This window comes from Meleagris gallopavo, chromosome 1 (assembly GCF_000146605.3).
Source record: "Meleagris gallopavo isolate NT-WF06-2002-E0010 breed Aviagen turkey brand Nicholas breeding stock chromosome 1, Turkey_5.1, whole genome shotgun sequence".
Taxonomy (NCBI): domain Eukaryota; kingdom Metazoa; phylum Chordata; class Aves; order Galliformes; family Phasianidae; genus Meleagris; species Meleagris gallopavo.
Window position 1 is genome coordinate 160,529,277 of NC_015011.2, and position 11,374 is coordinate 160,540,650.

Sequence of the window (11,374 nt, forward strand, 5' to 3'; positions counted from 1 at the left end):
TTATTCAGCACCTACACACTTTTGCTGGAAGCAGGGAAGAAGAAAGCAGGGTGGGGAAGTTTTTATTTAATGAAATGGTTATTATTTGCTGACAAGATCACTGAGTGTCTTATGAAGAGGGAACTTGGTCTCCTTCCAAGTAACTAAACAGGAATTTGCACTGCAGTATGTGTGTGAAGCACGTGTATTTCAGACAAAAAAAAAAAAGAAAATGTACAGCCCTATTGCCTAGAGACTTCAACATCTGTGAGGACGCTTTATTGCTCACGCTGCCCGCGTTCTGTACGATGACTTGGTTGTTTTACCTCAGGGCCAGTGAAGCGGTGCAGGAACATGTCTCCCTGCTTGAGCTGCCTCATGGGAACTCAACCTCGTGGCTCTGCAGTACTTCAGGTATTCCTGACTCTTCTTCTAGCCTGGGCAAATAAATTCATCATGAAACAGGTATGCGAGGAACATGTTCCAGCTGACCGGGATTTTCACATGCAGACATTGTCGAGGCTATCACCACTGGAGCCTTGAACAGAACATGGGCGTTTCAGGCCTCTGGGCTCTGAGAGGCGTTTGGGGGTCCCTGAGGAAGGGTTGGACTTTGAGTTCTGCTCCTACAAAGTGGCAGTCACTTAACATACATGCACGAGTTTTTCCCCCACCAGGTTTACAGCCCCACTGCCCCATCTACTAGGGACCAGCAGGAGTTGGAGATGTGGGGTCTGATGGCTGCCCCATGGGACGCTGTAAACACCTATGGCTGACCATGCTGCACTAATGCTGCTGCTGCTGACTGGATTCATCGTGCTTCTCTATCCAGAATCAAGATACGTCCATAGGTTGAGGGGACATGCATGCTGGCCAGGTAGGCAAAAGCATAATTTGGTGCGTGTCATCTCAAGCACTGTCTGACTTGCTCAAGCTGAGAAAGGGACAACGTGGATAAAAGCAAGAGAAGAGCTGAATGACACAGCCCAAGGAAAAAGACACAGACCCCACATGCTCAGGGGCATCCAAAACAGCCTCAAAAGCCTGCCTCAAAACAAGGGTAGTGAATAAGTGGTGAGAAGAGCACTGCTTACATAACCCTTTTGTGGTGAGATGGGTCAGCAGTTTCTGATGAAGAAGACAAATTGAATTTTTAAGAAATAAACATCACTGCTGTACTTTGTAAGAGCTGTAAATTTCTGTTTAGTGAAGGGTAATAGAGAAGTTTATGAGGGGCTTACTTATATACCTGGTCTTTTGGCCCCACAGCCCCTCCTCTGACCTCAGCCCTGTAAAATGGAGCATTCCTGTTACTGTATTTAAAATAATCTGTAATTCCTTGGCCATAATGCAACTGGATGCACTCATTTGTTTGCTTTTTTCTCTCTTCCACAAATGTCCTTGTTTGTGTTAACTAGCAAATCCGATCATCCAGCTCTGAGGAGTTACACAACTGCAAACCCTCTGAGATTTCAGCTGAATATCAAATCTTGCTCAACACCTCTGCATTCACTTCTTGCTTCAAATTTTCAGCTCTTTCGGCATTACGGCTGCACTGTGCTTTTTACGTATAAACCAGATCAAACAGCTAAAGAAACACTGACCACAAAAGCTGCATTCATTCCACCTTGTGGGGCTTACTGAAATGAGCCCGGCCGTATTAAATATGAGATAAAACTCCCACAGGGAGCGTTAGTCTGAGTGATTCATATAAACACTTCAGCAAGTCAGTCTTGTTTGAGCTCCATGGTCAGATAAGGCGGGTAATGGTGCACAACCAGCAGAGTCACTCTCATTTGGAGAGCAGCACTGATAGAAACATAACTGTTCCTTATTCTAACTGTGAGGCAGCAGGGTAAGAGCAGTATTGGGTAACAACAGATACATCAGGGTTAGTGTAAGACTGCATGTGTTTTGTGTGGAGCTGCCTGATGCCGTGAAGCATTTTTCTGAGCCCTTGATGTGGGCCATCTGGAAAGGAAAATCTACTCAGCCTTTAGAAAGAAAGCCAGGATTATGATCACTTTATTTTGCAGTTGACTTTCAAGGGAGATATTCATATCAGGAGGAGGTCTGAAGGAAAGGCGAGTTGCAGGTATGTGGATTTAATATATGTTGATAAAGGCATAGGCAGAATCACTTCCTTTTTCCCTTCCAGACTTCACTGTCTATTTTTCAGGAGACATTGCTCCAATCCATCCTCCCTGTTAGCTTTTTGCTTCCACCCACATTCTCTGCACTGAGCCTGATCCTGACCTCAGTGCCAGAATGGCAGTGTGCTGCAGGGCAGCGGGAAGGAGAAGTACATGCAGTCCTGGGCTCAGGGGGAACCATTCTATAACTCTGAACTCTTTTCTCTGTCATCTGAAAAAATGCCACGTGCCAGAGCTCACACCTGCATGTCTCTTATCAGTGACTTCCACAGGGCAGTTCTCTTGGTTTGCCTTGGCCTGGTTTCAGGCAGCTTCCCTGTCACAGCAGCTTTGCCAGCTCTATATGCAGCTGCTGCAGTGATGCTCCTAGAGTCGCAGCTAAAGAAAAGCAAGTCCTGGGAGTGTAGATCTGGGGAGCCAACTTTTTTGCAGCACTTCCAGATGTGAAGAGGGGGAGTTGCTTTATCCCATTTTTCAGATTTTGTTTTATTCTTTTATGATTTTTTGTTGTTTTTTTTTTTAAGTGCACCATGCAGGCACACTATGAACAATCTGTACTGTTTGCTTGCACTCAGCTGCATGTTCCCAGTGGTGGTTGTTTACGTGTTTTTTTCTAGCTGAGCCTCAGCCCAAAGCCCTGTCTGTGTGCTGGGGCAGAACAGCAGCAGAGGTTTTTTTTCCACTTCCCCTCTGAAAAACTGAGAACCCCACTGAAAACCATCCTGTGCTCACTCTGTGCCCACTCTGCAACTCCTGTACTAATAGACAGCTCTGTGGACCTCAGAATGGCAATCCATATGCTCACTGAACCGGGAGGCAAAATTCCTGTTATCTCTGGGGAGAAAGAACTGCACAGGGACTATGTAGTTTTGACAATCTATTCTGACAAGGAGTACTCTGGTGAGATGCTGAGTAACTTCCCATGTGTGTGAGCACTAGAGAGAGGGGGCAGAAGCTGCTGGAGCATCACATGGGGATTTTGTTCCTCCAGTGCAGCAGAAGCTTGGACCAAACCCTCGGCCTCCATGTCAGCACACTGCACTGATGTTTCAGCTTCTCCCTTGCACGCACCTTTTGTCCCATTCTTTCCTGTCCATGGCTTCAAGTTACCTCCTTAGCAAATAGAATAGAATTACAGAATTGTTAAGGTTGAAAAAGACCACTAAGATCACCTAGTCCAACCACCATCCCATCCCATCATGCCCACTGACTATGTTCTTCAGTGCCACATCTACACAGTTCTTGAACACCTTCAAGGACAGTGACTCCACTTTCCCTGGGCAGCCTGTGCCAGTGCCTCACCACTCTTTGTGAAAAGATATCCAATCCTGCAGCACTTACCGGGGAGTTAAATGTGATTGTGATGTAGGGGAGAAGGGGTAAGCTGTGAGAGAAACTTAAGAAACAGTGCAGTCTGTCAATGCTTCTTTTCAGGTGATGAGAGATGAGTGTGTTGATGTCCTGGTGGCTGCTGCTCCTTCTGGTCAACTTTGGCTCATCTGCACCCAGGTTTTCGGTGCGTATGCCTCAACCAGTGTCTGTACAGCCTCTCTGTGATACGCCAATGGGTTACCATTTCCAGTCACATAGGGATAGGTGTCCCCTGCAGACAATGTGGGACTGCAGGAGCTTACAACTAAGGGAAGGTTACTCTTGCTGCTGATAACAAGATTTTCACAGCATTAGGGGCTGGGCAACCCTCCACATGGCTGGACTGACATTGCTAATAATTGCAAAAACAACAAAAAAGCCCTTTCAAGGGGAAAAAAAAAAAAAAAAGATGAAGAAAAAAGAGATTTTATGGCCAGTAAAGAAATACTCCATTCCATTTCCTCAGGGAAAACTGTCTTCTTTTTACTCACTGCAATTTAAGAAGCAGGGAAAGAGGAGCTAGACATAGTCTGAAGCAATCTGTTTTCATCTGATGAGCAAATCACTCTTGGGCCAGCTCAAAGAGGTACAGATTTGGCAGAGGTGAGCCCAGAGCTGTCTGCAGCAAGTTCCTGTGTGGCTCCAACCTGGCAATACTCCTCTGCAGGGGAAAACAAACAAGTGGAGGAAAAGAAGCAGGTGGCTGGGCAACCATGTGTTGGCACACAAGGCAATCTGCTGTCCTGCTTGTTTCTCTCATGCCTAGAATCGGGCCTGCTCTGGTGTTGCTCCAACCAGCTTGCTCAGAGCAAAACCAGCAGCTGGTTCTTATGCACACCTTTTCTTGACTGTCTTGGAAGGTAATTTGCTCTGTTCTGTTGATGTAACTAGTGGAGTAACATCAGCCACAGACTACGTTGTTGCTTAAAGCCTCAGCCAGTTTGGGCCAGATTCTGGTCTTGATTATAGTAATGCAGCTCTGAAGTTATTCCACTTATCCCAGTAGGCCCACTGCTCTTCAGGCTCTTTTATCTTCCAGTTTTACAAGATGTTTCTGTACCTCACTGGTTTAGTCTGGCTGCAGTGCAAGAGCAAGGATTTTCTGCTCTTATTACCCTGAGCAGTTTCATAGTCCGCAAAACTCCCTTTGATTTCCTTATATGAGCTGAATGACTTTTGTCCAAAGTAATTTTCCACATGTCTGATGATATTCTGCAATGCTCAGATCAGTGGAAAGACCACTGCAAGAAATCACTTTTCACTGGGTGCAAATCAACAGCCCATGCTGCAGGACTCATACTTCTTAGAGAGGGACTGCCATCATAGATTCATCTTGATCCATAGAGGCAGAGCAAGGTCAAGAGGAGACAGGCACTCATTCCCTCTCTGCCCCTCTGTTCCTATCACTGATTGAAGTGTGTTTCTTGTTCTTTCTTTTCATTTATTTTTTTCCCCCCACAGGAAAATGATATTTGCCTCCTAGACAACAATAAATTGAGACAAAGATTAAAACATCTTCAAGATCTGCTTTACTTATATGAACTGCAGCTGAAGGACATCCTGGAGAACACTTATCATAGGACAAAAAGTGGGCTCTTCTCAGGCAACGGGAGCATGCAGCATGAGACTCTTTTACCTACAACTAGTGGAAATTTGATAGTCTATGACCAAGGTACATTTTGCATTAGTATATGTGGAAATGTCAGCCTGCAAAAAAGTTTAGTTCTTCTTGCAGTGTCTCTTGTATCACATTTTATTCCTGCTAAAAATTTATTGAGCTTTTAAAATGTTAAAGTGGAATGTGTTTTAACATGCAGTCAGGTACATGGAAGGAGAAGGGCAAACTGTGCTTGGTGCTAGGAGGCTTCCCTGGGGCTGGATTCATCTGGCCCAGATTTAGGCAGCCATCACCCAGCTACCACCCAGCTATCTGCAACTAGGTTTTCACCCAGAGACTCTAGTGCAGAGGAAAAAGCATGTTGCAGCTCTTTTCCATCGGACCTGCTTTAGACATGTGCTATAGGAGAAGATGGGGTGCAGGCACTGCAACCTGTCTGAAAGAAACCAGCATCCCTGTTCTTCATCACTTCTGTTGTGTGGTAATACACAGGCATGCTCTCTCTTGCTGTCACTTTGATAATAGTGTCATAACTTGAATCATAGTCTGTGGCCATGATTTTATCCTTGATGGGCATTACTCTAAAAGTATGAATCCCTGCTGGGGACAGTCACACAAACTCACCCTCTAGCTTTAGAAATTTTAGGCCTTTATCCAGTCCAAAGTACAGCTGAGGTTAAGTTTCCACATGGAAATTAAGTACCACTTGCAGTGAAGCTGGATCTGTATTGTTCTGGGAGTCTGAATTATGCAGAACAGCTGGGCCCAGCCAACTGCCCATATGCCATCCCCTGGTCACTGCACGGCACCTGCTGACAGAGCCAGCCCTGCTCCCACATTCCACGTGCTTTAGCCCCACCTGAGCTGCACCTGTCCCTGTCTCACTGAATATTTGGAATGATTCCCAAGGCTCCAAAGCCCTGCTCTGGAAGTCAGCATTCCTAACACCTTTCTGATCTGTCTGCTTTGTCTCTGCAGGCCTTGCAGAGCCGGCCAAGGGTCCATGTCCTATTTCTCTCAGCGATGCTCTCTCTTAGCTGGACATACCCCCTTGCGTTCCCTCATGTAACAAACCAATTCCATTCTGCCCAGATTGTTCTGCAGTGTATAATAGGAAGAAGACCAAAAGTGGCTACTACCGAGTCAGGCCCAGGGCAGACCAAGAGCCTTTCCTGGTGTACTGTGACATGTCTGATGGCGGTGGATGGACTGTAATCCAGCGACGGACTAATGGCAGAGAGAATTTCAACAGGTAGGTGCCTTGAGGTCCCATCAACAGAACCTTCAGTGAGACCCCCAGTGCCCACCAGGTGGCAAAACCCAAGGATTGGGAAGCAGGATATGCAAGGTAATAATGACGGTAACTCTTTGCATTAGGGCAGTGTGTGGGTGTGTATTGGTAACAGGAGGCCATTTTCAAGATGGATTTATAATACCTTTTCCATGGCTGTCTGCATTTGAGAGTGTATGTGCATGCATGTTTGTATGAAGCAGTTCAATTGGAAGGGGCCTATAAAGATCATCCGACTGCCTGACTTCCTCAGGGCTAACCAGGAGTTAAAGTGCATTATGAACAGGACTATCCAAATGCCCCTTAACCTGCTCCCGTGTTTGATGACCCTTATGGAAAAAAGTTTTTTACCTGGAAAAAATGTCCCCATGAAGATTAATTATAGCACACAGAGTTTTAGGGCATGTGTAGTGTCTCTTAAATCAAGTGCAACCCATTGTAAAGCTACATCAACTGGCTCTATGCTAGCCTACCCAAAGGAGGATAGCTATCTAGCCATGATGATTCAACTCTTAGCAAAGATGAATTTATGTCAGTGAAAAACATCCTAAGGAGTAGCATTTACTAGTAAGTAGGTCAGGCAGATTTCAAATCCCCACAAACAACCTGAGAGAGAGAATAAATACAGGGTTAATTAAATTTGAAATATCAGTACACAGGAAGTATATGTGAATATCAAAGACAGCACAGAAATAACAGGAGGTTTTAAGTTACTGAAATGATTAGAAGAATGTAATAACGTAAGATTTATCTTAAGAACAACAAAGCTACAGGATTCTGGTGAAAAATAAGTGTGTGTCTTTAAAGGATAAGTTGCCACTAGCAGTGGCTTTGCAAAGAAACAGAAGTGAGAGTGGTCAGTGAATTAAAAATAGGTTTAAGTGGAACAGGAACACAAAGCAGATCCAGATATTTTCCTTCCAGCTTCATCCAGAAGCTTTTGTTTGCAGCTTCTGCTTGTTTTCAGATTCTTCACTGTATCACTTTATTCATCCAAGACTATTATATATATCTGAGACTGCAAGTATCACCAACTGACACTTGTTGCCCCCATATGCTGAAATTCATATTTGTATCTACTGCAGGAAGTGGAATGATTACAAACTGGGATTTGGGAAGTTCCAGGGCAAGAATGATGAATACTGGCTGGGCAACGACCACATCTATGACCTGCTTGCTAGAGGTGCAAGTATTCTCCCTCTGTTGATTTTTCCAATTCGCCTGAGATAGTTCATCTAACAGGAGTCCACTTTGTGCTTAGGAGAGAGCTCATTAAAGATTGACCTGATGGACTGGCACGGGGAAAGACGTTATGCAGTATATGAAAACTTCCAGCTCACCAATGAACAGGTAAGAAATGGAGAGAGCAATGACTTCTTGTTTTAACCACACAGTGTCAGCCTTCAGCATTAATTCTCTACTAAGTGCCACAGGCAGAGAAAGACCAAGGACAGGCAGATCACTGTATTTTCATGTTTGCATTCTAGCTTTAGACAGCAAACTGCTCAATGCAGGGGCTGCACCTCTGAATCCCATGTGTAAGTAGCCCAAAACACCCTGCGTGGACCAGTTCTAGTCCCACCTCCATCATTGCTCCAGAAATGTATGCACTATGTTCCATTTGCAATTAGAGCTTTCTTATGAAAAGTTTTGAAAATAACCATTCTCCTTTTCTTTTTCTTTTTATTTTATTTTTTATTTTATAAATAGAATTGGAATATGATATCAGGAAAACTCCACATCACAGAAGTAATCATCCATCTCAGAACTGTTAGCTGTACACAGACAGTTCTATCAAGAATTCCTAGGAGGACAGGTCCGTTAAACTAAAAATCAGATGACTTCTAGGTCTTAGAGGAGAGGAAACGCTACAGGACTTGTTCTAGTTGAACCATGACCAGTTTATGAAAACATCTGCTTGGCACAGTTTCCTGCAACAGGTTTTGTGATCAATGAGCCAGGCAGAGCTTTCCAGCTTGTTGCATAGTGTATCAAATGATTCATGAAAATCAATAAAACCTGAAGCCCTTTGTGTTGATGCTAGTATAATAGAAGGGCTACTAAAATGATGAAGAGACTGGAGCACTGCTCATATGAGGCAAGGCTGGGGGAGCTGGGCCTGCTCAGCTTAGAGAAGAGGAGGCTCGGGAGGGAAATTATCCATGTGTATAAATACCTGGAGAGAGGGTGCCAGGAGGATAGGGTGAACTCTTCTCAGTGGTTCCTAGCGATAGGACGAGAGGCAGTGGACAGAAACTGAAACATGGGAAGCTCCATCAATACACAAGGAAAAACAACTTACTGCATGGGTGACAGAGCACTGGTACAAGTTACTGGTACAATGTATGTGGGGTCTCCTTACCTGAAGATGTTCAAAAGCTGTCTGGACACACATAACATGCCCTGGGGAGCCTGCTTGAGCAGGGACCAGATGGTCTCCAGATGCCTCTTTCTACCTCAACCATTCTGATATTCTGTAAATCATAAGACTAAAAGTCACTGACTTTTGAAGTCAGTGACTTCAACAGCCACTTATTTGACAGGGGATACAATGGATGGAGAAAATTTGATCTCAAAAATAAGAGCTGATATCAAAGACACATTTCACATCCTGTTGCAGGACAACTACAGGTTATGGTTTGGCACCTACTCTGGTAATGCTGGTGATGCTCTGTCTGGTGGAAGCAGTTTTGAAGATCAGTGGTCAGCCTCTCACAGAGCAATGCAGTTCACCACATCTGACAAGGATCACGATCGATTCCTGGCAGGCAACTGTGCATTGGAGAGCAGTGGTGGTTGGTGGTTTAACAGGTATGGAAAACAGTTGATTCTATTCAGCCTTTGGAAGTATGAACAGGGTGTGGGTGGCAGTTCTGCCAAGAGGACCTGCCTGCCTTGCAGCAGATGGAGGTTGCTTTTGGCACATGCCACCTTGCACAGCTAAATCTGACATGTTCAAACCAACAGGAAAATAATCTGCTACTTTCGTTATGAAGCCAAGCAGGTCAGTTGCATTCATTTTAAGAAAATGGGCCAGAATAAAAGTATAGAGAGAATGACTTGGAAGAGGAGCCTGACTGAAAATTCCTTGGAAGTGCTTTGGGTTATATCCTAAGAAAGAAAATGGTCATAGACACTGCAAGAGGAAGTGTGCACAAGTTTTTTATAGCATTTGTAAAGAGAACAAGCTACTCCTTACTCTTCCTGGTGATGTGTTTTCCATTTGGGTATGCCCCCAAAAAGCAGATAGGGTTCACCAGCCTCAGGAGCATAGACATCCCACCATCAGGAGTTTTTCTACACTTTAGTGCAAGACAAACCTCTTTTTTTGGTTAGTGTAAGCCCCCATTGCGTACAGATTGAAGTCAGTGGGGCTACAAAAGTGTACATCAATAGCTAAGTTCAACCTGATTAAAAGACATTTGCATTTTTAGGTGTTAAAACATAGTTACCTATACTTGAGCTGAAGCATACCACAAACCTCTCTGTGTTCAGGGAAATGAATCATGTCCCTGGTCAGTACATTCAAAGCAGCCAGCAGGTTGTGTAATCTGACCAGAGTAGGTGTTTACTTTAGGATGACCCACATACTTCTCTTGGCTCCACTGACTGCATTAACCAGTTCTCCATAGGTAGTTAGTAGGATATCAGATGTCTAGTTTATCACAGATGTCTCCAGTGTCTGAACCTGTCAGTGAATCCCACCCCCGGTATTTCCAAACATATGCTGTGTGAAAGTTGTACCTTGTTATAATAACATAACGTCTTCCCAGGCTAAACATAATCTTTTTCCCTCCCTTACGTTGTTCCAAGGTGCCACGCTGTAAACCTCAATGGACGTTACTACAAAACAGGAAGGTACAACGGATCCCATGACAATGGCATTGTTTGGTCTACGTGGCACGGGACGTGGTACTCGCTCAAATTCTCGGCCATGAAAATCAGGTCTCCGTTCTTTGTTGACAGTGAGAGTGGAGATGGTGAGGATGGACAGGGCAGCTGAAATCTGCTGCTTTAAAAAGTGAAAAAGTACAGGATGAAAAGAGTTTTGTAAATTAACAGCCAGCTTGCTGCTGCTGCCAATTGTCAAAACTGCACTGTGGTAACTGTAGTTGCAGCTGTTTCCACTAGCTGAGTTGCGAGTTGTTTGAGCACAGCCAGCCAACAATCTAATGAAAAATGTACAGAAGAACCACAGCTTCCTTTCTCAGCAGTTTTTGGGACTTCACTGCAGAGTCTGCAGTCTTCTGAAAAGCTCTCTGGATCTTGAATGATCAAGCACATTCTTTTAGCTACCTGTACTCCTCAAGGGTAGGTCTTTCTCATCTTGATTGTGATGATCAGTGCCTGAGAACACGGTAACAGAAACAATGAGGTGATAAGGAATTGGACTTCATCTGGTGTGCCCTCATTAGTGCTTTCATTTGGATTAGCAGCATGTTTTTAAGCAACTCTCTATGGTCACCAATTGCTACACTTTAGTTTCAGAACATACCTAGAATGTGAAACCAAGCCAGAAGATGGATGTGCTCCAACAGCTAGTAAGCAACCTGACTACTTTCAAGTAAGAGTACTTCAAAGTAAGCCCCCACAGCATGGGCAGTGTTGATGCTGCATTTCACTACCCCCAGCTGTGCTCTGCAGAGCCACTTCTACAGCATACTGGGGCGTGCTAATGCAATCATAGACAATGCTGGTAACTATATTTAAGTCTCAGATTTAAATTAGGCAGATTTTACTAAATTTAAGATTAGAACAGATACCCTTGGGAATTCATAAAATGCAATCGTGATCCATCTCTATGTTCTCATGTAATTTACCAGACCACTTTAGAATTATTGAATCATGGAATTGTTAGAGTTGGAAGGGACCCCCAATGGCCATCTGGCCCAATTCTGCTGCAATGAACAGGGACACCTACAGCTCCATCAGGTGCTCAGAGCTCCATCCAGCCTGACCTTG

At 44.4% G+C, this 11,374-nt stretch overlaps 1 protein-coding gene across 1 annotated transcript; it reads left to right on the forward strand.

Moving 5' to 3' along the window:
* Nucleotides 1-292: 292 nt before the first annotated feature.
* On the forward strand, nucleotides 293-11,368 carry LOC100540786 (fibrinogen-like protein 1). Its single transcript, XM_031557840.1, has 9 exons — nucleotides 293-856; nucleotides 2,016-2,074; nucleotides 3,567-3,648; nucleotides 4,965-5,175; nucleotides 6,214-6,373; nucleotides 7,498-7,595; nucleotides 7,674-7,762; nucleotides 9,033-9,223; nucleotides 10,226-11,368. The coding sequence occupies exons 3-9, from the start codon at nucleotides 3,577-3,579 to the stop codon at nucleotides 10,413-10,415; spliced, it is 1,011 nt and encodes a 336-aa protein (XP_031413700.1). The 5' UTR covers nucleotides 293-856; nucleotides 2,016-2,074; nucleotides 3,567-3,576; the 3' UTR covers nucleotides 10,416-11,368.
* The last annotated feature ends 6 nt before the right edge of the window (nucleotides 11,369-11,374 follow it).

Bases quoted from the DNA above. Each gene is read 5' to 3' on its own strand.
- LOC100540786 (XM_031557840.1), top strand. From the start codon at position 3,577: ATGAGTGTGTTGATGTCCTGGTGGCTGCTGCTCCTTCTGGTCAACTTT. The intron at 3,649-4,964 runs GTGCGTATGCCT...TTCCCCCCACAG, and splicing joins CATCTGCACCCAGGTTTTCG to GAAAATGATATTTGCCTCCT. The intron at 5,176-6,213 runs GTACATTTTGCA...CATTCTGCCCAG, and splicing joins TTTGATAGTCTATGACCAAG to ATTGTTCTGCAGTGTATAAT.